Source organism: Penicillium griseofulvum (genome assembly GCF_001561935.1).
Source record: "Penicillium griseofulvum strain PG3 chromosome Unknown contig_79, whole genome shotgun sequence".
Lineage (NCBI taxonomy): Eukaryota > Fungi > Ascomycota > Eurotiomycetes > Eurotiales > Aspergillaceae > Penicillium > Penicillium griseofulvum.
In genome coordinates, this window is record NW_024467420.1 from 3122357 (window position 1) to 3148178 (window position 25822).

Genomic DNA, 25822 nt, shown 5'->3' on the forward strand with positions numbered 1-25822 from the left:
CAAAACATTTCTCCAATGCCCAAATATGTGTGACCGAGGATTTTGTACGGAGTATTCGCAAGACGTTTCTTGTCTCACAGCATCCCTTGCGCAGTTACAACATAATTAATGAACATCCCTGTTAACTGAACGTCATGATCGTCATAGTTGTACGGCAAAGATGTGGCTGGGGTGTGGCGGACATACGCGAATGGATTGGAAAAGATTAATCGAATCCATAAAAAAGACATCCAATTGAACCACGGAACAATGGGGCCCTGAGGAGGAGATCTTTGGTTGCATCTCGACCATTGTGGGAAAAAGTCTGGATTACCCACTTTGCCACCCATGGTTTGCCCAGCGCTAAATGTACTATTAAGTTTCAACTGCAGAAAAAAATAAGAAAAAAAATAAATTAAAATACTTGAATGGGAAGTTTATCCAAATAACACGAAAACATAATCTAAAGATGCTCCAATTACGTAGCAGATCGCAGATCCTAGCCCCTCTCCTCCCTGTTGTCCATGGGTCCCTAAAACTTTAAGCTTGTCTCTCTTTTTTTTCCCTATCTTTTCTCTCTCTCTCACACACACCTGGGGAGACTTAACCCCCTCCTTCCCCTCGACCCTTCTCATGAATTTGAATCGCGTTTTGGAAATTTGAATTAACCATCGCGAATACCATAGACATGGCTAACGATGCCGTTCACTGGCTGGGCGCCAGGGACGATGCGGTAAGTCCTGTTGCACATCTGGTAAGCTAATTATTTACTAATCATACTATGTAGAGTGAGATCAAGGACACCACGCCGTCCCTGTCAGGCTTGATCACCGTCCTAGTCCCCGCGCTTATCTCCTTCGTTGTGATGGTGTTACTGTTCATCATCCTGCGCAAGAGCAATCGTAGGATGTACATGCCCCGAACCTACATTGGATACCTCCGTCCCTGGCAACGCACTCCCGACTCTCCGACCGGAGCATGGAACTGGATCAAGGCCATGTACCAGCTCCCTGATACCTACGTGCTGCAGCACCACTCGATGGACGCCTACCTCATGCTTCGTTTCCTCAAACTGTGCTCCGTCATCCTGTTTGTGGGGTGCTGTATCACTTTCCCCATCTTGTGGCCCGTCAATGCCACAGGTGGTAATAACAAGATTCAGCTGAACCTTCTGAGCATTTCGAACATCCACGAAACTCAATATGCTCGTTACTACGCCCATTGCTTCTGCGCCTGGATCTTTGTCGCCTTCGTCTTCTTCATGGTGACCCGCGAACACCTGTTCTATATTAATTTGCGCCAGGCGTACCTTTTCTCCCCCGCCTATGCTAGCCGCATCTCGTCTCGCACTGTTTTGTTTACAGCCGTCACCAAGGACCTCCTAAACAAGGACAAGCTTCGCACTATGTTCGGCCGCGACAAGGTCAAAAATGTCTGGATCGCAACTGATACCAAGGAGCTCGAGGAGAAGGTCAAGGAGCGTGATGCCGCTGCGATGAAGCTCGAGGGTGCGGAGACCAAGCTCATTGTGCTTGCTAACAAGGCGCGCAACAAGGCCATGAAGAAGCAGGGCTCGACTGAGAACCCCGAGACCGATGTGGTTGATGGCCAATTTGATGATGAGTCTGGTTCAGTCGCTGCCCGTTGGGTGGAGGCTAAGAACCGTCCCACCCACCGCCTCAAGATGCTTATTGGCAAGAAGGTCGACACTATCAACTGGGCTCGCTCGGAAATCGAGCGTCTTTCTCCCGAAATCGAGGAATTACAGGCCAAGCACCGTGCTGGAGAAACCGATCTGGTCTCCTCCGTCTTTGTTGAGTTCTACCACCAGGCTGATGCCCAGGCTTCCTTCCAATCCGTGGCCCACAACCTTCCCCTGCACATGAGCCCTCGCTATATTGGCTTAGACCCTACTCAGGTTATCTGGTCTAACCTCCGCATCAAGTGGTGGGAACGCCTCGGTCGCCACGCTGCCACTGTCGGCTTTGTTTGTGCTATGATCATCTTTTGGGCCATCCCTACTGCCGTTGTTGGTGCTATCTCCAACATTGACTCTTTGACTAAGATTGTTCCTTTCCTGAAGTTCATCGACAGTGTTCCGTCATGGATTAAGGGTGTGATTACCGGTCTCCTGCCCACTGTTATGATGGCTGTCCTCATGGCCCTGGTACCTATCATCCTTCGGCTGATGGCCAAGTTGGGAGGTGATCCTACTCTCGCCGCCGTTGAGCTGACCGTCCAGAACTGGTTCTTCGCTTTCCAAGTTGTTCAGGTCTTCCTGGTGGTCACCGTTGCCTCCTCAGCCGCCAGTGTCGTCGACAGTATCATCAAGAACCCCACTTCTGCCGCCTCGCTGCTGGCCCAGAAGATCCCTACCGCATCCAACTTCTACATCTCCTACATTATTCTACAGGGATTGTCTTTCAGCGCCGGTGCTCTTCTCCAGATTGTCGGCCTGATCCTCAGCAAGGTCCTGGGCAGGTTGCTGGATAGCACTCCTCGCAAGATGTACGCTCGTTGGTCAAGCTTGGCTGGTCTCGGATGGGGCACTGTCTACCCTGCCTTCACATTGTTGACCGTTGTTGGTATGTTAAACAACCCATGACCGGTTTATTTGATTATGATACTAACTTTATTATATAGCCATTGTCTACTCTTGCATCGCTCCGCTTGTCATGGGTTTCGGTACCATTGGTCTCTACCTGTTCTATTTCGCCTACCGCTACAACCTGTTGTATGTGTCGAACGCAACCATCGACACCCAGGGTAGGTGCTACACCCGTGGTCTGCAGCATCTGACTGTCGGCTGCTACCTGTCCATGGTTTGTCTGATTGGTCTGTTCGCCATTGGCACCGGTGCCAACAGGATGGCTCTTGGTCCTCTGATCTTGATGATCATCTTCTTGGTCTTTGTGATCCTGTTCCACCTCTCGATGAACACCGCTATGGAGCCCCTCCTCAACTACTTGCCCAAGAACCTCGAGTCAGAGGAGGAGGGTCTGCTCGCCGCTGAGAAGGTCAACAACCTCAGCGCCTTGAATGAGAAGTCCAAGTCCGAAGACCCGACCGTCGGTGCCTCCATCTCGGCCCCCCGCGACAGCGGGCTCGGCAATGTTGACAACGGTCTCGGCAGCGTCGACTCTGCCGAGAAAGGTCTCACTGAGACCCCGTCGCCAGCGCCCAAGCCGAACGTGTTCACCAAGTTCCTGCGCCCCGACCTGTACCACAGCTACCACGAGATGCGCAAGCTGGTCCCCGGTGCCGCTGACATTGTCTCTTATCCCGCCGAGGCCGAGCGTGATGCCTACTGCCACCCGTCCGTCACCTCGCAACCCCCTCTCCTCTGGATTCCCCGTGATCGTCTCGGAGTCAGCTCCCAGGAAGTCGCCCACACTATGCGCGTCATCCCCATCACGGACGAGGACGCCTATCTCGACGAGAACTGCAAGGTCAAGTGGAACGAGGAGAAGGGCGAGCCTCCCATCTACGAGGAGAAGATTGCCTACTAAGCGTCTTACATGCTCTCCCTCTATCTAGTCCTTTTCCGAGGATCTTGTCAAACGACATGTCTCGCCGGCCGATGAATGTACCCTGTTTATATGAATGTATCCAGACATGCCATCGTCGACCCGGTTTCTTCTGGTCTACTGTGATACCCAGCCGGTTAGTCCACGTGACTAGCCGGCCCTAACCCGGGCTTTTTTTCTTTTTTGTCCATCTAAGATTGGTCTGGAGCTTACACGCCCCGGCCTTTCGCTTTTCTTTCTATAATCTTTAAAGTAATCAATCGATGGTGCTTGTTCACGCTTCATGTCGATGATGTTATGTTGCGAGGATTTTGCCCATGAAATTGGAAATCTTGACCATGCTTGACGATTCTTGATTTTGAATATTTACTGCATGATGTATTATATTCGCCCGCCCACTTTGGTTAGGGTTGCCAATTATATGGATGAGTTTTCTTTCTTTCATGCTTCTATCTAGTAACTAGATGTTTATCCACAGATAGCGGCCACTGCTCCCATTGGCATTCATCTCTGCCTTGGAAATATTTCTATGTTTCAATTGTTACATCGTCTTGATAAAAAGTTCCCAAAGATTAATTCTCTATACTCAGCGATATAGGACTTGGATAGTCTGAATATAACGTTGGTTTAAGATGATATAAGACACATTCTAATTAGGGTTCCACTGTGGTGTCTTTCTAACGTTCCTCGATTGTCCTTTGAGATGTCTTTTGGGGTTTCTTTTAAGGTGTCTTTTTAGATGTCTTTTTAAATGTCATTTTAGATGTGTTGTGAGTGTAGGAGTTTGACAGGGCCACTTTAATCATCTTAGAGGGATCTTATAGGTTTGGTGTACTCTCATACTATCAGTAAGAATTACATTCTGTCTAAGTGTAATTATACTCTTACATAGCCATTAAGCGTCACCATGGAGCCATTTTCAACCAAATTACCTTTACGTAACGTCGTGGTGTAAGCTGATTAGGTCTATGATATTGGCATCCTTGTTGACCGGCAAAAAATCGGCGTCGTTCCTATGTAAATACAACGAGTGTCTTAGAAAGTTCCTCTGCACTAGAGATAAACGCCCATTCGAGCAACTAAGAGCTGCTCTGAAGTCTATCCTACGACGCACAATGCCATGGTCCATGCTATCTTTCCTTTTTTTGACGAGTTTTGGGGTTTCATTCTTTTTTTGGTGTTTTGTATTCCCTGAGACTGGTCGTCTTTTCTTTCGCTTGATTCTTGGTGTGTGTATCTCCCCATGCTTTTTCTGTGGAGCACCAGTAAGCTAACTCCGTTTCTTGGGAGGTGCAGGTCGAGTGCCTTTTCTTCTTCTGGGAACGACTTCGGGCGTGACTTCGGTGGTGGAATTGGACGCAGTTTTGGACGCTAAATGGACCCTAAATCCCTCCTTTGGGTCATCGGTAACTTCACCGAACATTTCCAGTAGTTCTTTGAGCGTGCTTCGATCCATGAGCACACGCTGACTCAGGACCTCGCTAATCTCTTTGGCTTTCCGTTTCTGGGTCCGATCCATCCAGTCATCAATGGAACCTTCGACCGTGAGCATAATGCATTCGACATCTCGCTGCTGGCCAAGTCGCCAAAGACGGAAAAATGCCTATATTTGCACGATTAGAACACTAGGGCCACAATGCTTCACGTGCCTCCACTTACCTGATCTTGGACAGCCTCATTCCACCATAGATCAACCAGGATACACTTGTTTGCCACAGAGAAATCAAGACCTAGACCACCGGTTTTAATCGAAGCAATCATAATCTTGGTCTCATCATCCTTGCGGAATTTGTCCAGATTGATTTCTCGTGACCTATTGGCCATTCGGCCCGTGATCTGGTGAAGCACTGTTAGATATGCGCTCTTTTTATGATTTCCAAAACACTTACTTCGGAGTATTTCCAGTCATGCACTTTACATAAGCACCGTAAAAGCCTGGTACTGTTGATATACTGTGTGAAAATCACGATTTTGGCCGTGCTGTCTTTTTCGGACCACTCTTTGACTTGAGCTGCAATTGCATCAAATTTGGCGCCCGGCATGGATTCCCCAAATGCCGCTATCCAATCTTGTCTCTGTTCGACTTCCTCAGAGGGAAGACCAGTGTCATTACCGGATTCATTTTCCATTTGGTCTTCGCTCTCATGTTCGCCATCGCCGGCGATCAGGTTATCTTCGGCCAGTAACCATTCCGAGAAAGTTTGACGAGCGTGTGTACCCTTCCGGCGTTTCTTAGTTCGCGCTTCGTTTGACGTTCCTGCCTCTGACCTGGCTGGTCGCTTTTGCTGGCCCGCCGGCCCAAGAGAGGAAGACTCAGTATCTTCCAGTTGAGGTGTGTGAAAGTCATCGTAAATTCCGTAGAATGCAGCGTTTCTAATCGAAGTGCCGCAGCTGCGGCACTCTCTATCGACACCATCTGTATTCCCTTCTTCGTCGGGGAGTGAGTCAAAACATTCCTCGCAATAAAGGTGGTTGCAGTCTGTGATAATAGCCCTTGTTGGGATGCCGTCACAGCCAGGACAGAACCAGGTCCGATGATCAAGCTCGTAGAAAGATTTTTTCTCAAAAAGATTCTTGTTCTTTTCTTTGAACGCTTCAACAAGCTTTGCAAGATTGCCGTCCGGCAGCGGTCGAAGTCTTTCGTTTTCTGTCCGAGAGCTCAGAGGAACCATAGGCATACTGGTTTGATACATGCCTGCAAGACAACATCTGGCAATCTTGCCTGACGGGGATGGTATTCCTGGACTTATTTCGTCTTTCACCCAGCCCTTTAGTTGTGTATCCAGTGGGCTGTTGAAATTGCACACTCGCTTGAGGTAATCTTCCGCGGTAAGTGGATGACTGGCAAACATCTGCAACTTGAGGATCATTGTCAAAATGCATTTGCTCTGCTTGCTCATTTGAGTAGCTATAACCTTTTTAGTAGCGAATTCGATTGATCATTACTTCGGAAGGCTGTCAAGCTCACCATTGACTTTCCTGATAAAACTCTCCGCGATTGCAGCGTATATCTGTTTTTCGACGGGGTAGAACTCAACCTTGACCTCCTTCAGGTCGAGTCGTTTGAGCTCGATTAGGGGTCGTCCCATATGGCGGCTTTCATGGGTTTTACGGTGAATAATGGCGCGAAGCATGTTGATCAAGCGGTCTTTAGTTTTAGCACTCCCCTAGATTGGCAAAGGATTGTTAAATGTGCACATTTGCTGAGCAAAACCAAGACTTACGTCCCAGAAGTTGTGCATGAAAACTTGGTAGGGGTGGCTGTTCGGCACCTCAACGAACGAAAATAGCGCGTAAAGTTCATCAACAGCGCTATATTCAAAAGTCAGCTTTAATTCCTCTGTATAGTTCATAGACAAGGCTTGTAGTCACTTGTGCAAAGGTGTCCCAGTCAAGACCCATTTGTAATTCCCACTTAAAGCACGAACTGCAATCGACGTTCTGGTCATTCTGTTCCTGATAAGGTGTCCTTCTGTGGCGGTAATGTTACTTAGCTTTGTAGTCTCATTATCTCCAATATCATGATTTACTTGCCATCGAGAATAATTCTGTGCCAGTTGATTCGATGAAAGACACCTGCCTTTTCATCATATACCTTCTCCCACCACTCTGCGACGTCTTCATCAGTCCAGAGTTCAGGGGGCACCTTCAGCTCAGGGTAGGAGGAACATATCTCCTGGTAAGTTGTTAACCTAGTAATCATTAGTAAAGATATAGAGTACCACGTGTAAGGAATGCTTACACAATGCCTTGATCTTTGAGATAGCGTTCGAGGTCATTGGTTTCCGCGCGTGAACCAGAGCAATGCACAATGGCCCTCCCGACGGCCTCTTGCTCACAATGTTGCTGAATTTGCGACATCCTGTGGAATTTGGCTTTTAGAGATTATTTAAAAAGTCTGAAAGAAGGGCCATACCAGGTCGATATCAAAATTCTCGGCGCAACAATCAGAGTTGGACCTTCTGGCTCAGTTGGCACCCTTCTGTTCACAATACATGCTAGAAATATTTAATACTCTGGTGACACGGTCTCTCAGTTGTATAATTCTTACCTAGTGCCGATAGGGTTTTGCCAAAGCCCATAACATCACAGAGTAAGCCGCCATTGGGCTTGCTCAACGAGGTTTCCCTCTTGCACTATGTTGATCAGTAAATGTGAGGTTCGAAAGATGGAATCATAACTCACCATCCAGGAGGCAGCCAATATCTGTTCTGAATGTCAGTACATTTGGTAAATGTAAATGTGGAGGGGGAGACAGACCTGATTCACCATGAGGCTTGTTCGCAGCCCTCTGACCTTCCATTTGCCTTGTCCGTCTGACCTTGCCGATGGGTTAAACGTCTGGGTCGCTTCATTCAGAATGGAGATATCTTCACGTGCTCCAGCCCTTTCTGCAACTGGGATATTGGCAATCATCTCTCTAAAAGCCTTTTGCTTGTTCTTCTCAGTAGAGACAAAGCCAGGAGGTAACGGATCACGTCCCTTTTCGCGACTACCATCGTTCTTGAAGATACTTCGGATCTCTTCCTTTGACAGCAATGTAGGTGGACGTTGACGTTGTTTCTGCTTCCTTTTTCCAGATGCTTGCTCCGTACCAGGCTGGATTTCATTGATCTTAGCGCGATTTTGAGCCCGTTCCTTCGAAAGCAACTGAGCAAGGCCAATCTCTTTGGCCTTTTTAATTCGTGCTTTTGACAATCGGGTACCAGGTGGTTTGGTTGAAGCAGCGATTTTCAAGTCTGCCAGTGTTTCCTCTGAGGGCCGAGGCTCGTTAAGTTGGGACTCCCCGGGTTGAGGTTGTTCTTCCAAACCAGAAGGCATATTTTCGCTCTCTGCTCCCTCTTCAAATTCTGCTTGGACAGTCAGATCAACAAGCTTATCAAGCTTGATCTTTCTCCTTCGTTCAAGCTCTTCCCCTCTCCGCTTTTCGAATTCAATCTGCTGTTCCATGGTGGGGGATTGCAGGCTTCGAAATTGCTTTTCGTATTCATTGAATCTAGGTCTGTTAGATCACTCTATTCATGAGTCTTTCTTAACACACTTACCCAGAAGCATCATCATCACCTGGCTCGAGGAGGTCGCTGGTATTGAAGGTGGTCGAGGGTGCGGAATCATCATCTTGTACGAACAAACTATCGACTGGTTGTTCGACTGTCTCAGCCGCCTTTTTCAGGGCCTTTTGATGCTGGTAAACAGCTATCAATAATTCAATTCGTGGCATTGGACGTCTTTGGGCTGACAAGCTGTCTTCTTCGGTGAGGTCAATAATCAGGCGGCCTTGGACTTGCTGATCGTTTTTGAAGTCTTCCGGTTCGATTTTGATATCTGGTTCATGTTTGATGTCGGGATCTTGTTTTATCGTCAATGACCTAAACCTGTCCCAGGTTTTGACCTCCTGGCCATTTTCATCCGGAAACTCTTTCTTGATCCGTGGATGGTTCGATCCAGTAGAAGTCGATTGTTCATTACCCGAGCTCTGTGATGCTGGGAAAAATGTGGGTCGTGGTATGTACTGAGTCCCCTCAGCCGGCCCGAAAGTGAGGTGACCATCGCTCAGGTTGAACTGGGATCGAGCAGTTTCAGGAACCCTTTTCTGCTGGGATTCTCTTCCCTTTTCAGAGGATTGCATTTTGGTGGTGTCAGGAATAAGGAGGAAATAGGCTAAGGCCAATGAAGAACAAAAACGGTTGGGTTGCGCTGTAGAGAGTAGTGCAGTGACGCGGGACTGAAGGAGGAGATATGGTGGATGTAGGGCTTGGAGGGAACAAGCGCTGTTTATAGCCGTCACCTTAGGTGATGAGGTATTGAAGACTAGATCGTAGAGGATAGTGTAACGATGGAGGATACGAAAGAGAAGTGATGAAGGATATATAGTGTGATATAGGAGAGAAGATATATGTATGGTGTAAAGAATGGGAGGGAACAACAACGATTATATGGCGAGGCTAATAGAAAGAAAAATATAAGTTGAGGTTGTAGAGAATAAGTTGAAAGATGTATATATAGTATGATAGAAGATAGAGCTCCGAATTTGAGAGAACTTAAGGAGGTAGAAGAAGCAATTAAAGGAAGACTGATTTAGCATTAGCAACAACAAAATGAGGTGTTCGACCAATATACGGGGGATGCGAAGGAGAGACGATTTACAGTCAACGAGGATATCATGAAAGACACCGAGAAAGAACTCAAGGAGTCGAAAACATCGAAAAAGATATCCAGTAAGAGATTGAAGAAGTTGGAAGATATACCGAAACACATATCGAATAAGATATTAAATATATCAATGCTGTTATACTTGTTACGGTTGCCAGATCTCTCAAAGCAAAAGCAAATGAAAGAGTGCATTCAACTCAAATATCAAAGACAGAGAAGAAAGAGAGAGAAAGCAAGAAAGCAAGAAGCAAAACTGGAAGTGGAAGCGAAAGCATCCACGGATAAGCATTATATCATCAATCGTCAAAAAAAGACCTATATAATAGATTTAGATAGATTTAAATAGGTTTAAATAGGTTTTGATAGGTTATTATTAGGTTATTAGATTTAACCCATTAGGTTTTAGGTCGGAGGCTCTGACCCAAAATGGGTTCTGCCGAAGTCTATATACCTAGGTATATGTTAAGGATCTGTGCCCCCATTGTACGGACCTTTATCCGTTACAGGTAGCTCGATTTCAGCTTGCCCTAGTCTTGCCGAACACTTCGAGACTGTCGGTTATACCATACCTCCGCCCAATCAGCCACTTTCTGGCGGAACAGCATCCGGTAGTCCCGTTCCTTTTTCTTATTGAGTTCGGCCATTTCGGCCTTGGTATTAGAGATTGTAATGGATAAACCATAAAAACTGGCAAAGCCAGATCTCGGAATATACTGGAAGTGCGGAAACCATCTGGGTTGACATGGTCATGGTGGTCTTTTTGGAAGAATGTTGGTTCTAATGTCCTTCCGCTTTGATTATATAGTTAATTGGTTTATGCCATGTTTAAACCTTTATAGGGATTTCATCGCTAGACGCCGATTTCAAGGCCGCCTTTAACGTAGACTCCTCCTGAGAGAAGTCCCGCTCGACGATGATCTCAATATCATCTATAAAATCTGCGGAATCTTCCCATATATTCTAGAGACCCCGGAAGGTCTTAACATGGGATGAGCCAGGCATCTTGTCGTTAGACTCTATCACAAACAAGTAAGCAGATGGGCGATCTCCCATTTCGGGTAGGGCTAAAGTAGGTAATCAAATAGCTAGGTCTAAATTATTCAATCTAATCGTGAGCTATGCTGCTAGCTGTCCTAAACCTAGTTAAACAACCTGCTAAAATGCCCGCTAAGCTACCTGCTGAATTACCTGCTAAATAAACTAATGGAATTCGATTAATGATAATTCTATTTTCTGTCTCGCTGAGATATAGACTCTTGAAGTGGGACCAGAAGGTCCCGTCCACCCGATTAGGTACCTAGGTACCTAATACTAATCATATAATATAACTCAAAATAGCCGGGTGATATCGTGCTGGCGCGAGCGAAGCGGACCCATTCGACAGAAAGGGATTTACCTAAGAACGGGTGAATCATGCGAGGGAGTTGACTGAGTCTGATTGATAACTCACAAAGATGAATGACGGCGATCTTAGCGGCGTTGTAGGCGGCCTGTATCGGGGGAAAGTTGACAATGTGACTGCTTATAGAGGAAGTAGCAACGAAACTTCCATATGTGAAGTTGGTAAGCTTGTTACCGTTGGCCTCAGTGCCTTCCTCTTTCTGGTAGCGCTAGTGCTCAGCAGCAGCCTTGGCACAATAGAAAGTACTGTCGAAATCAATGGCGACGACGTCGCGGTAGTGGCCGAGGCAACCATCAATCATGGGGCCCTGGGTCCAGGGAACACCAGCATTTGCAATAAAGACGTCGAGACGGCCATTGAAGTCCTTACTACGGTATTGATACAGTTTTTATGCCGTTTTGATAGAAACAACGGTAGTACATGCGTTGTTTCGGGTTCAATGGTATTACTACCGCATTCGAATTTTAAGGATCCCTGTATTGTAATGGCCTAACTTGCCGCGAGAATTACACGACGAGGGCCTCATATCCTTCTCTGCTTCATTTGTCTGTTGGCACCTCTTCCACCACTCACTCCGAGTCCTCAAGAGCTGTGAGTGGACGGGACGCTAGTTGTTTGGTAACAGCTTTCCGTTGGAAGTCATTGTATGCGCCCGATCCTTCATCGATGTATTTTTTGATGGACAAAGACTTGTCGCGTAGACATCATTCCTGTCATTTCCCGGGCTTCCTTCTCCTTGATTTCCGGGGGAGTCGGTTCGGAGCGTTCAGCTTCATAGCCCTCTCTGGTCTCTTCTCGGCGTGCGCTCTCTTCCTCTAGCGCTTGTATCTCGGCCCGGTCTAAGTAATGAGATTGGGCTCCATGAGCCAAACGTAGACGGAAATGTAGGTCGTAAAAGTCCAGCCGGAACGCTCGGACCCGCGCCTGGGCAAGCCCTTTTTCTGCAGATTGTAGTAGAAGATGCGATCGCCGAATACGCTTTGGCGTCACTTTCAAGAGCCTTCTTGCCTTAAGGGTGGAGTATAGTGTATTTCGATGTTGAGCTAAAATTTCATCTCGGACTGTGCTCAGCACACCGAAGTACCGCGAGAAATTCCACATGAGTTCCTGCAACCGGTGGTTGTCGCTCTCCTTTAGACCATGTCGTAGTGACTGAATGGGATGGAACGAAAATATCCCAGAGCGCTGGCCAATTTCTGCGCCACATTTGACTTAGCAAGCCCTGGATCTTGTCCGGGGAAACCCTGGTCCCGGAAAAGAGGAAGCAGGTGGATGCTTCAGAAGATTAGGAGGCTACCTGGCAGGCGAAGAAGCAGAAGAGAGGCAACTAGGGGACAGAGAATAACAGGGAGGACATACAGAACGATGGGTTTGAGCAGTGGCTAGTTTCAGCGGCGAGGGACATTTGCTTTCACGGTGGTTGCGCTGTTTAGGTGATTGGTAGTATACACTCATTTGACGTAGGAGAAGTGACGCTAGCTTTTACTGAATTATCTGCATAGAACTTCTGGTAGATGGAGATCACTTAGAAAACGCTGTAGTCTCGGAATGGGAGGGATAAGAGGAAGGGAAATATACAAATTTTCAGACTTGGTGAGTGTGAATCTTAATGCTAAGGCCTGTTTCTATGGTTAAAGCTATGTCTATGCTTCGTTTTACAATGTTTACACATGGATCGTTTGTTTGTAAATCATGATTCATCGGCTATCAATAAGTTCATCATACACGCCGTGAATCGTAAGACAAATGAAAAAGAGCACAAATCTGAAAGCAGATTGTGTCAAATAGAATGAAGATCACCGCTGGATAGAATCAACATCGTGCGATGCACCACCATGTCAGATCGCGAACGACCTCAGCGCAGAAGCCATATGTCCCCAGATTACTGGTACAGGTCCTCCTCATCCTCCTGCTGAAGCTCCTCGTCTTCCTCGAGAGGGACCTGGGGAGTCTCAGGACGGACAGGGTTGTCCTCGGGGGTAGTATCACGACCCTCGTGTCGCTGGAAGCGAAGGACACGGCGAATATCAGTGTTGAAGTTGGTAGGAGCCTGAACGTTAGCATCGTCACGCAAGGCCTGGCGACGGTTAGATCGGAATCTGCTAATCTGTCCTCGTTGGTAACTTGCTTCAATGTCCTGGATCTCCCGAATCTGGGTATCGGTCAGATTTCCATCACGCAAGGCATTCTCCTCTTCCTGAGTGGTTTGTGCGACGTCAACCCAGATAGTCCGCAGGACCTCTCGACCGCGGCGCATGTGGCGCTGGGGGCGTGGGGTGTCACGAGGCTGGACGAAATCAGACATTTCGCGGTTGAGTGGGAGACCAAAGGCATCGCGAGGACCGGTGGAAGCCTCATCCCAAGCGAGGTTGGGTCGAGTCTGTCCTTCATCATCCGAGCTAGAAATGTCAGACTGAGTGACGAAAATGTTTTCTTTATCCTCTTCGTCGGAGTCGAAGCCTTGGTGGACCGGACTGGGGTGAGGTGAGGGCTGATCGGGTGGGTCTTCGTAGATGGTGAAGTCCCAGTTGGATGGACGGTGCGACTCCCAAACGCGGGTGTTGGGGATGTCACTGGGAGTGATATCAGGCAGCTCATTAAAATCCATGGTACCGGTTTCGCGAGCCACGGCGCGAGCGCGACGATCCCGAGCAAATTGGATGAAATCCTCAGGGTTTTCGGGCTCTGGTGAAACTATATTTGGATGAGTTGTTAGTCCAATAATTTGAGAAGAAACAAATGGTATAAAAGGAAGAGACATACCGTGAGTTAGGATAGTCTCATCAATTGCGTTAGGGGTGCGGTCAGCTGAGTTGCAATGAGCAGGGTCTTTGTACCAAGGTAGAGGCGAAGGTCTCTCAATAGATTGACGCTTCTCCGGTGTTGTTGACACAGAGCTACGCCTGCGCTTTGTCCCGGTAGGATGGGTTACGATAGGATCGTCATCAAAATCGCTTTCAATGGAGGGTAGGACGAAGGGGAGTGCAGGATTGGTCCTGACGTGAGCGAGCTAGGTGAAGAGAGCGTCGAGTGTTAGCTTGGTGCGAGATAAATAAATCACGCGCGCGCGCAAACGGGGGAAACCACGAGACATGTACTTACCCCGTCGTCGTCCACTTCAATATTGACCTCCACATCTGCAGGCTCCGAGTCGGAAGTCTATTCAGCCATTCAATTAGCATTCAATGCCCTTCAACATTGCAAGTTTTTCTATTGCAGATCTCTCTAGATAAGAAGTCTGCCTAACTTATAAATATTAGCAAATCATACCTTGGAGAAACACATCTTGTAGTATCTTTGATTCAAAGGATTGAGTATTGGATGTGACCGGTTGGCTCAAGCACCTGGCTGTGTCTCGAGGATGTTAGCATGGGACCAAACAGGAGTTAAAAGAGCGCCAACAGGGTAATGGGTGTGACTGTTTGAACTACAGTATGAGAATTGAAGTCGTACCTTTATCTGTCCTCGATACTCGATGGCCTAACCCTTGTAGAGGTATTGTCGGCGCTCTGTCAGATGACGACAAGGGAGGGATAGGATCGAGTCACAAATTGGATTACATCTCTAAAAAGCTCTAAATCTAATTTTCTCACGCTTAGTCGTCGATGACATCGTCGACGACCTCGTCGACGCATTTCCTGCGCTTAGTCGACGATGCCAACGTTCTGGGCGGTGTTTGCCCACCCCATGAACTTGGAATTTACAGCTCATTTCAGGCTACCGTAAACTCAGTATGGCAAGGAAGTTAAATAATAAACATTAGTTTATGTTCCTTTTATCATTATATGGCCTGGGAAGGTAGTCGTTGTATATTTAGTTTTTTTTTTATAGATCGATGGGGGCAAGGTTCGTCACGTGAGATCACGTTATCAAGCCCAATCGGTACAAATTCAGGCTCAGTAGGGCATTGGAATATTAGTGTTACACTTAGAAGGCTAGTAATGTAAAAAGAAATAAAGGCTTGGTTAGGGATGTTACTACATAGATGCTGTTGAATATGGGAAGAACTACACAGTTTATTTTGCACTCCCCGCTAAACTAACTACTTTGTCTTCCCCCCGCTGGTCGCAGTAATTAACCAGCCCGTGTAAAACCACCATTACCACTTATTTATATCTAATAAAATATGAAATTACTAAGGTTAAATAGCACTTAATTCTGAGTACTTCAGTTTTTTTCACATAAAAATGGAGGCATATTGGTAGAGTGATGGGCGATGAACAAACTGCATATCCCCGCAAAAGGCCAGTTTATCATCCTGTTTTCTCACCTGAAAGTCGAGATAAATTGGTTGAAGCTGATTGATTCGTACGCATTAGACCATAACGATTAAAATGCAGTTTTTAAATGCTCGAAAAAACATGATCTGTAGTATTGTACTTTAATTATGTTGATAGGGTGGAAGGGGGACGACCCTTCCTTATCCACATAGAGTATTATGCCAGTTGCCGAGACATACCGGGAAATGTACTATATCTTTGAAGAAATAATGCCTCAAATGCAGTTCGCAGTGCTTCTACCCAAATTCCACTGTATGGCTCTTCATAGTCTAAGCAGCCTAAGACAGCAAAGACATCCGATGCAAACAAGTAACAAGACTGTACGCTAATATAACTAGCTGACTGGAACTGTAACAGATAAATGAATTACTGCAGGAAAGGGAGTATTACCTAGCGGCCCTTAATACAGTTAATATGAAACATTTTACAAGAATCACAGTCCCGAAGTGGATAGATTTGAGGCAGGTCAGCTATGGAAACAAAGTATGGATCTACCGGCAACCAGCGCGAAGAACAGAGACCCATTAAAGTCATAGTTGAAGACCATCAATCCACCTTGTCGGCACATATCAACCCCAAGTTGTAGTCGTCATGACTATACTCATCAGATCCAGCACCAGAGGACACAACACGAACACACCACCCCTTGAGAGATTTCAACACCAGGAAAAAATATGAATAGGAGAGGGAAAGAAAAGGCCCGGTAATAGATGCAGCAATATCACACCAGAGAAGCCAAAGCCAACTCAGCAAAGGCTCAAACGCGGAGTAAGGGCAGTTATTGAACACGGGCATCATTTTGCCGAAAAATCATGGGCAAATACATTTCAGAAAAGAAAAAAAAGGAAAAAAGAAAATGGGTATTTTGTTCTCTCAAGAGGCAGTGCGAAAGTGTCATGCGATCTGGCGTGGAGGGAAAATGAAAAACGAAGATCATAAGCCCCTGTACATCGGCTTCACCAAACTAGCGTAAATAATCATAAATGGTCATTAGGCAGTGGTAAATGGTGCGTAAATAAGCGAGGCGATAGAAATCCTTTTCTGGTATTTTCCGTTTATCTGAACTGGCCGGGACCGTTGGATTGGCCGAACATCTCTAGAAGGTGTCTAGACGATGGGGGAGGACCCTGTGGGCCAGAGTTGCCAGGTCCGAAGGGGCCGGGACCAAGTCCCATCATGGCCTCAGGATTTGGCGGCATGGGAGGGAAGCCTGGGGGAGGGCCATTCATATAACCCGGAGGTGGCATCATGCCTGGAGGCAGGCCACGAGGGAAGCCTTGACGCTCATTCATTGGAGGCGGGTTGCCAGGCATAGGAAGCATGCCAGGCGGGAAGTTAGGGTTCATGCCGCGGCCCGGAGTGGATATACCAGGAGGCGGGCCCATAGGGCTTGGTGCATTTCCCTGTTGTGGGACAGGCTGTCCTGTCCATCCAGGGGGTGGCAGATGCTCAAGACCTGGGGGTCGCTGGAGCGGCATGGGCGGCTGGTTCGCGCCCTGGGGAGGCCGTGAGCCACCCGGAGTAATAGGACCGCCTGGAGTCATGGGGCCTTGATTGCCCTGAGGGAACGGCATGTCGTCAAAGAATCCCATAGGCGGGCCATTTGCAGGTCGCCGGCGGAGGTGCTCGCTATCTGGTCGTTGCATATTTGCAATTGCCGGGTCATCGAGGAAAGTCGGTGTCTTTTGGGTAGAAAGCCCTGGTGGAGGACGTGGCATGCCTTCTGGCATCAGACCTGGAGGAGGGGCAATACCCGGGTTGGGAGGCTGCTGCGATGGATGACCCGCAGACGGCGGTCCGACTCGGACTTGTTGCATCAAACGAAGCAAGTGGGCCCTCTCCAGTGCCTGGGGATCCTTGGGGCCAACTTGGGCCATGGGATTCTCGGGGCCAGAGCCCATGTAGTCGGATCGGTGAGGGTGTTCCCTAGTAGGAGATGCCAAAGATAGGGCGGAATGTTGCTGCTCAGCGTGCATCATGGACATTGTCCGTTGCTGCTGGGGCATACCCATCTCGTGAGGCGTAGCATTCTCCGAACGTTGTCCACCAAGCATCTGTAGAATGCGCTGGAAGCCTTCCTGGTCCGCATTGTGGGATGGGAAAGGCATACTCTCAGGTGCCGGCTGGGGCTGCTGATAATGCTGAGGGTTGGGCGGGCCATTGATATAAGGCATCGGCTCAGGCTCTCTGGCAGGACTCTCTGGCATCGGGCTAAAGAGACCTGCAAAACGAGATGATTTTCCAGGCTTTCCGGGAAAGGGGGAGGGTTCCTTTTTGGCAACTGGGTCGGTAGCGACAGGAGTACTGACTTCTGGGGTCTGAGGCTGAGCCTTCGAGTCACCCAGGAGCCCGAAGAATCGCTCCATTGATTCATCGGACATGAACTGAGCACCGGAATTGCTGAAGATCTCACCATCAGTACGGCGGGTCTCCGGCTTTTGCTCTTCAACGTGTGCTTCTCTCTTCTCCTCCGCATGTGCCGGGGGTTGTGCGGATGGCCCAGATCCAGCCTTCATGCGCTCTTTCCAACGCTCAAAGTCCTCCTGGGTGTGTGCTCGGCGGGGTTCGTCTCGGTCATTGGCATCCAGCCATTCAGGTTCTTGTTCAAATTTGGCGCCGCGGTTCCACTCACGCTCGGTGCCTTGTCGGGTCTGGTTTTGGCGCCATTCTCGATTGCGCAACGGTGGTTTATCGTCATCCGCATCAGCGCCCGCGCCCGCGCTCGCGCCCTCTTGGGCCTGTTCGTCACGGAACCAGCTTCCTTCATATTTGGATCGTGGGGGCTGTCCTTCTTTCCGAGTGGGGAATCGGCCATCTTTGTCACGGGGAACCCGTTCAGAATTGGGATCGCGGGGCCCTTCTTTGTTTTCCCATCTGTCGAACTCGCCATTTCGTCTGGGCTTGCGCTCCTGTTCATCCGGGCCGAATGTACGACGTGGGCGTCCGGAATTCCAGTCTTCTCTCTCACCACGCCGGGCACTCAGTGGAGCAGGCTTGATCTCCCGTCGTTCCAACTCTTTATCCGTAGCATCACGGTCCTTCAGAAATCTGTCTCTAAAGTTGAATCGGTCATTCTTTGTTTCATCCGAATTATTTGGCTGCGCTGCTGGTCGGTCTGTCAGATCGAACGAGCCTTTGCCGCCAATGCGAGAGGAAGCGAAGGCGGTTTTCGGGGGGCCGAGTACAATGTCCTCTAAAAAAAGGAATCCAAATTAGTCAGTGCCTCTACTGCAGATCGATCAGGATACTTGATGATCGACGGAAAGGGAGATAATAATACCAGAATTAGATCCCCGAGAGATATGTTTGGCTTCAAAGAAGCTAGGTCTTCTACCCGTACCAGTCTCAGTCGGATTGTTAGCATCACGGGTGCCATGGGTTTTTCGTTGTGCGGTTGTTGGGTCAGGTTGAGGCCTAGAGATTGCGGTCAGTCTTGACCTTGACAGTGCGGGACAGCCGAAGAATTGCAAGCATCGGAACCAACATACATCCATTCTTCAATTGGGGGTAGGCCAGGAGGCTTTGCGACGAGGGGCGAGCCGCGGAGCCATATCAGCTCATCGATCTCGTACCGTCGCGCCATAGCGGCTCGGTCTGTGAAGTTGTGTGTGTGTGGTCTTCTTCAAGGTGATGATGGGTTCATTGGTTGAAGGAGTAATAAAACCAGATGATGGAATCAGATAAGGTATATGAAAGGAAGGTTTCAAGCAAAATATGGTGAATAGGAAGCAGGCAGCGGTGGGCGATTATTGGAAAGAGGTTGAATGAGGAGAAGCACACAAGCCACCTTGTGGCGATGGCGGTGACCAGAGTCTCGGGAGCTAACTTTCCACTCGCCAGTTGCTCAATAGTACTGTTAATGCCGGGCAACAATTATAATCGATGATAACACTCTCATATAAATTGGTCAATTGTCTAAATATCTAAGGTCAGCGACAAATGCGATATATTACAGTGCGAATCCTATATAATTAGATCGCGTTTTACCTTTATATTTGAAAGCTTTGGAATCATAGTCTAGATCTATATTCTAAATATGTAAAATCAGCGAGAATTGCGATGTATCATAGTGCAAATTCTTTGTAACTAGATCGCGTTCTATCTTTATATCTGAAAACTTTGGAATCACGGTATAGACCTATATTCTAAAGATCTAAGCTCAGTGACAATCGCGACTTTATTACAGAGCAAATCCTATGTAACTAGATCGCGTTCTATCTTTATATCTGAAAAATTTGGCAATATATATTCGTTGTTGTTTCAGACTTAATAATGTTACAAAATATTGGAAATTATGGTGTAGACCTATCCATAAAAAGCGTATCCAACTATTAATGTAGATTAGCACTTCCTCACCGCCGCAGATTTTTCCAGCAGAAACATTCCGCACCCTCCGCATCACCAAATTAAATCTGTTCGTTACCTCACTAACCTTACAAGGTTCTGACTGGACTACTGTCCTATTTCCCCCAAGGTCTTATTTTCCTAGTTCTTTCACTGCCCAGCCACCAAAATGGCATAGAGTGTTCCCCTCTCGAGGGTACCCCAAATCCGCACAAGCGACACCGCCTCCAGGTGTCTCAGGGGAACTAAGGAGAGATGGACATCGAGCACTACATTGAACAGACCTATTTCGAATCATCAGCTTCTTAAATACAAATCCCACAGCCCTTAAATTCAGTATCATGACCGCGAAGGAAGAACTTATAAAGTATTTCAACCGTAATATCCTCGACCAGTATGGCCTACCAGCGAAGTCACTTATTTCATATAGTGATTTAACTATCACCAGTGCTAGTTTTCCTCTACTTCGTGCTGTTTCTACGACTGATGGTTCAGCTTCAGTGCTCGTAAGGTATCGAAGATGACCTAGCTACGCCTCTCCTCCACCATAGCCCCTCAGATATGCTAGTAGAGATGATCAATGGGATCACTCTGATATCCGTAGTCTATTCACGATCCACTCGATAGCTGAGCTTGCCATTCCATTTAACCATCTGAAGGAAGGGATTGTCCACCTTCCCGACGAGGCTTTTGTAACTTTCCTTGACTTCCTTACCCTACTAGAGGTGCAAGGAGAACCGGGAGCTTCCGGTGCACGCAACCAAAGCTACAGCAAAGCGGCTCATATACTCCACCTTCGCCTGATTTAGTGTTAGGCGAGGAGCGTATAATACACTCAAGAATCTTTCGACCGCGTTATATGAGTTCTCTCTGCACTCTCTTCGCCGGTCTCAACCGGGTATCATTGACGCTCGCCAGCTCCCGACTCAACATTTGAGATCTTTGAAGAAGACAGGATCACCCTTCCTAAGGAGGCTGAGTTTCTCAGGGAGAAATTTGATGTACGCACGGGAGGGTTGTGGGACGTAAGTTGATATGTAAAATGGGTTGTACCATTTTGTGTTAGTAGAATAACAAGAGCCACGCAGAACGGGGATTGCCAATATTTGAATGGACAAGTTGATCATCCTGCCCTAGTCGAACCCAAATCCACATATGACAGCTAATGGCCCCCACACACGGGCCGTTTCTCCAATTCCTGAAGAAGGGGAAATTCTTAGATTAAAGAGGTTCAGTGATCTCCCCTACAAAGAATAAAAAGATGAGACTTTTCCCATAACCGCATGGTCAAAGCCCCCAACCCAAATCCAACCTGCTTTTCATTTTTATTCATCTCCAACAAAGGCATTGTTGGCTGTGCCGTGCCACCCCGCCTTCACCCGTTAGTATACATTAGCTTAGCGGAGATGCCTAGACACTCCCGTATTCCCCTACGAGAATAGTATGTGCTGTCAAAGCCCCATAACAACCCCTTCAATACCAATAAGCCCAAGTATCTGATTAAACAGCTGCATCCATTGGTCATTGCATAGTGATACCCACTATTCTCTGTAGACCCGAGAGGGACCCCGTACTTAGTTTGGCCTGCTTGGTCTGTTCGTCACTGTCCCTGTATATAGGTCAGTCGCCATTATAACCGCACTCCTCAACCTCATCACTGTTGCAACGAAATGGCCGGCTTTGCGACATATCTACTTGGGGCTCTCAGCGCGATCGTAATCGCCCGCTTGGTCCTCTCCCTCGTTAAACGCCCCTCACTGCCTCTACCACCAGGACCCAAGCCCTTACCTCTGATCGGGAATATTCACCAGCTACCAAAGAGCCTCCAGTGGCTGGAGTTTCACCACTGGAGCAAGAAGTATGGCCCGGTCATGCACCTCAGCATGGGCGGACAGCCACTCATCGTCCTCTCTAACTACCAGGCCGCACACGATCTCCTCAACCGCCGCAGCTTGCGATACTCGGATCGCCCACGTCTGGTCATGGCTGGTGAGCTGGTCACTAAGGGTATGCACATCCTCCTGCGACCATATAATGACCAGTACAAACTACACCAGAAGATGGAAGCCCCACTCCTACACTTGCGTGCTGCGACCAACTACCGCCCACTACAGGACCTCGAGTCACAGCAACTGCTATGGGATGTGCTAGGCGAGTGGGACAAGCTCGGCGAGAAGGGCGTAGACTTCCACCACCACTTCGAGCGCGCAATGGCCAGTACTATCTACTGCCTGAGCTACGGCTACCGGCTGCAAACGGGATACGAGCAGGAACTGATGGACGGAAAGCGCGCAATGGCGGAGTTTTCGCGCACCGGGGAGGTGGGCGCATATATTGTCGACTCGTTCCCGTCGCTGAATTACCTTCCCAAATTTCTGGCGCCGTGGAAGAAGGAGGGCGAGGAGCTATTTGAGCTGGAGCGACAGCTGCATATTGGGAACTTGAAGAAGGGACTGAGTAACCGCAAGTGGAACTTTTCGAAGCATATGAAGGAGTCGCCAGAGGCTGTGGGAATGCCTGAAATTGAGCTCGCGTTTGATCTGGGGATTCTTGCTGATGCTGGTTTGGATACTTCGACTGTTGCGCTGGACTGGTTTATCGTTGCTTGGATTACATGGGGCTCGAGTGGCTGGGTGAAAAAGGCGCAGCAGCTGCTGGACGAAGTCGTTGGAAAGGACCGCCTACCTAGCTTTGAAGACCGCCCCAAGCTGGCCTATATCGATGCTATTGGTGAGTTTCGGTTCTGATTCTAATAAAGGACAAGGTCTGACATGACATGACACAGTGAGCGAGACCCTCCGCTGGCGCCCCGTCTCCCCCCAGGGCGTGCCACACTTCACCAAAACCGAGGACGAGTACATGGGCTACCACATCCCCGCCAACTCGATTGTTCTCCCTAGCGGATTTAGTATCGCCCGTGATGAGGCTGTGTTCGGCGAGGACGTCGACAACTTTATCCCGGAGCGATGGCTCGCTGAGGAGTCTGACAAGGAGCAAATCGACGCCTGCGGCTTTAATACCTCTGCCCTCAAGGACTTACCGCATACGGGCTTCGGGTTCGGACGCAGAATCTGTACTGGCCGGTTCATCGCGCGCAATCAGCTGTTCATTCAGATGGCGCGCATGCTGTGGTCGTTTGATGTCGAGGCTGGCGTTTTGGATGAGGCCACGGGCGCGAGACACAAGGTCGATGATATGGACTGCACGGAGGGCTTCATCGTCATGCCCAAGCCATTTAGGTCTGTGATGCGCCCGAGGGGACAGTGGGTGCGCGATGCGATCCTGAAGGCGGGCACCACGCATAGCCTGGATCATTCGGCTATTTTGGAGGCGGCCAAGATTGGAAAGTCATGATGAATAAATATTTAGTCGCACCCACAATATTAACTACCTAGCGCCCGGAGTGGATCCGCTTTAATATATTTGGCTTATGTATAGTTCTAGCTGGGAACCTCAGAAAAGACTCTTCAGGTAGAACATTCCTAGGGGCTGGTCTCAAACGCAATGAGTCTGTGCGCGGCAGGATCCTCTAACCTTTCATCATCTCCTATGCATTTTTGAAACTATTCACCCACGTATATGAATTTACTATCCCTCGATTTTCCTCAATGTACTCAGTCGTCAGTACAAATTTGTCCGCAAGGAGCTCTTTGGCAAGAAAATTGCCATCTCTTACTCCTGGGCAGGTTCTTCGAGGCGTCCGTTGGAACTACCGCATTCTAGAGCATATCAAAGGAGATAACACGCACATTTCCAACATTTTTAAGGCCCAGGTTGTTCCACGGAACACTCGTGTCGCCACCAAAGTCCCCAAAGTCCCCCAATGGTTCGTTATATTGCCTTAAGCATATCAAGGCTCTAATGCTACCATACTCTTTAGGCTAACTCTGCCACCTAGGGCTTTGATCAAAGTAGCGTGGCCTAATGACGAAAATACCACCAAGTGCTTGCAACGTGAAGTTCTGACATATCGCCTTCCTGGTGTCGCCTCGGCGGAGTGCTTCCGGAAATTGTATGATATTATCGACGATAGCACTATCGCTTTAGAATGGTTGGATACTACTCTCGCAGAGGTGAAATACCATCCTGACATGAAAATCTACTCCCTTATCAAATCTGTTTTAAGAGCAGCGTTCACAAGCTGTGTCGTTCTAGAGGACCACAAACACGTGAATACAGGTAGAATGTTTGATCTTGAAGAGCTGGCATTTGCTAATGAGTCTAGACTTTAAACCTGCCAATATCCTGCTTTCTAATATCCAGACAGACCGTGTTATCGCTAAAGTGGGAGACTTAGGACTCGGTGAGCTAATATTGATATTGAACGGGAGATATACCTTTACTAATACGCTTATAGTTGTCCCAGTCGGCGAACTCTTTCATGCCCAACCATATGCTATGCGCGCCCCTGAAGTCTTCCTAGGCAAAGTGTGCACTGAGCTATCGCAGGTCTGGGCTATTGGCGCGATGCTACTTTGCTGGATCAAACCTGGTGTATTAGGCGCATGGGGCTGCCCTTTTCCTTTGATTAACGAAGCTTGGTCTATGGCAAAGATACAGCGGGTCTTTCCCCACTGGGAGATTCCAAGTCCTGAGATGATAGAGGACGTTATCCTTAAAACTGTAGTAAATTCTGCTCGATCTTTTAGTCAAGAGGTACCAGAACTACAAGCGATCTTACCTTTTGACAAGGAGACGAAAACGGTGGAGATACCGCAGGAGTTAACAGATCTTCTTCGGTTCATCCTGGTACCTGATCTGAAAACAAGACCGTCCGCCTCATCTGTGCTTGCATCGAGGGAATTTCAAAGGTTCGAAGATTATGTGAGCGTATAAATCTAACCAGGTTGGATTGCTGTTGCTGCTATGTTGTAAACAGGTAATTTATTGGTACAGAGAGCTAGTACTAATTAGGCAACTTGAAGTGTGGGGCACTTGTGGGACTTGCAATTACGGGGAAAACAGTGGAACCGCCTTTTTTAGTTATCAATTTCCTTATTTGTCTACGTTGTACGGAGTATATAAAAATGTTATGGGAAATGGAAAATGGTATTTCTGACTACTGGATAAGGAGATAAGGCGGTGAAGGGGGATATCAGGTGACTATAACTCTCCGGCCTTTTGTAGAGTATTCAAGAACACTGGTCCTAAATCTGTCACATAAGGAATCTCCTGTCTCTTTACTGGCTTAAAGGTCTTCAATTAGTCCTATCCCATATGTTTCGCAGTGCTTTTCGGCCTTTCGCTTCCTTTCCTAGCATCAGAAGCGGTCGTGCCGCGCGATATTTTCATCGGATCACAACAGATTTTGTCATTCATGATGTGAGAGGAAATTTAGTTACTAGAGAGGTGCCTGTTATTATTGGCGACCCGGGAGAGAGTTATGTTTTGATTGAGCGAGAGGTTGGCATTGCACTTCGTGCTGCTAGTCCCTTTACATCAGCTTCTGCAGCTAGTGCTGAAGATAGATGTAGGCTTACATTTTTCCATGATTCACAACACTTTGGGTTTGGTACGTTAATAGCGTACGGGAGCTTTATACAGCTAATGCTAACAGACCGTTTCTAGGTTCATCGAGTTATCCCCGCCTCTACGTTCCAAACCAAATGCCTCACCAAACAGAGGCAAATACGAGCCCTGCAACTTTGTTCCTGGACGGGAAGATGCACGAGTTAGTTCTAGATGGAACTCCTGATGGTATAATCCGGTCACAGATCCTCCCCATCTTACGTATACTGATCTATAATGCCTATCTAGCAACTTTTGCGGAGCATGCAAACACTACCATGCGGAACCTGGGAGGGGTGTTCAAGCAGCTGGAAGATATGTGATGTCAAGCTTGTTTTCCTTACAGCCATATCAAGGAATCGTCTGATATATGACCGTGGAGATGGTATGCTAATTTACGACTCGGATCTAGGAGAAGGGCTATTGGGAATGAGAAATCCCAATGTCATTGATGTTAATAGGGTAGTATCCTTACAGATGTACATGGTAATTCATAGTTGATGTTTTGAGATTACGTCAACCATGTTGACGAATAGTGTTAGGCTCGTACTCAGTATCCCTCCTCTAAAACTCCATGACTTCTGTAGTCGCTAGACTGAAAGGCTCTGAGAGACTTGAGACTTGTAATA

At 47.9% G+C, this 25822-nt stretch overlaps 6 protein-coding genes across 6 annotated transcripts; 3 read left to right on the forward strand and 3 right to left on the reverse strand.

Annotated features, from left to right (window-relative positions):
* Window positions 1-667: 667 nt before the first annotated feature.
* On the forward strand, window positions 668-3488 carry PGRI_010170 (uncharacterized protein; the record flags this gene model as incomplete). The annotated part of the gene is made up of 3 exons (XM_040788730.1): window positions 668-712; window positions 767-2564; window positions 2623-3488. 3 exons carry the CDS (start codon window positions 668-670, stop codon window positions 3486-3488), a joined length of 2709 nt encoding a protein of 902 aa, XP_040652502.1.
* Window positions 3489-4776: 1288 nt separating this feature from the next.
* Window positions 4777-9135, reverse strand: PGRI_010180 (putative SNF2 family helicase; the record flags this gene model as incomplete). The annotated part of the gene is made up of 11 exons (XM_040788731.1): window positions 4777-5109; window positions 5166-5342; window positions 5396-6414; window positions 6475-6673; window positions 6731-6818; window positions 7037-7198; window positions 7249-7381; window positions 7558-7642; window positions 7692-7712; window positions 7767-8502; window positions 8552-9135. The coding sequence occupies 11 exons, from the start codon at window positions 9133-9135 to the stop codon at window positions 4777-4779; spliced, it is 3537 nt and encodes a 1178-aa protein (XP_040652503.1).
* Window positions 9136-12943: 3808 nt separating this feature from the next.
* Window positions 12944-14346, reverse strand: PGRI_010190 (uncharacterized protein; the record flags this gene model as incomplete). Its single annotated transcript, XM_040788732.1, has 4 exons — window positions 12944-13755; window positions 13825-14071; window positions 14164-14220; window positions 14332-14346. 4 exons carry the CDS (start codon window positions 14344-14346, stop codon window positions 12944-12946), a joined length of 1131 nt encoding a protein of 376 aa, XP_040652504.1.
* Window positions 14347-16396: 2050 nt separating this feature from the next.
* PGRI_010200 (uncharacterized protein) lies at window positions 16397-18924 on the reverse strand (the record flags this gene model as incomplete). Its single annotated transcript, XM_040788733.1, has 3 exons — window positions 16397-18534; window positions 18682-18755; window positions 18830-18924. The coding sequence occupies 3 exons, from the start codon at window positions 18922-18924 to the stop codon at window positions 16397-16399; spliced, it is 2307 nt and encodes a 768-aa protein (XP_040652505.1).
* Window positions 18925-21355: 2431 nt separating this feature from the next.
* On the forward strand, window positions 21356-23039 carry PGRI_010210 (cytochrome P450; the record flags this gene model as incomplete). Its single annotated transcript, XM_040788734.1, has 2 exons — window positions 21356-22415; window positions 22471-23039. The coding sequence occupies 2 exons, from the start codon at window positions 21356-21358 to the stop codon at window positions 23037-23039; spliced, it is 1629 nt and encodes a 542-aa protein (XP_040652506.1).
* Window positions 23040-23293: 254 nt separating this feature from the next.
* Window positions 23294-24521, forward strand: PGRI_010220 (uncharacterized protein; the record flags this gene model as incomplete). Its single annotated transcript, XM_040788735.1, has 4 exons — window positions 23294-23511; window positions 23566-23864; window positions 23911-23988; window positions 24043-24521. 4 exons carry the CDS (start codon window positions 23294-23296, stop codon window positions 24519-24521), a joined length of 1074 nt encoding a protein of 357 aa, XP_040652507.1.
* Between the last annotated feature and the right edge of the window lie 1301 nt (window positions 24522-25822).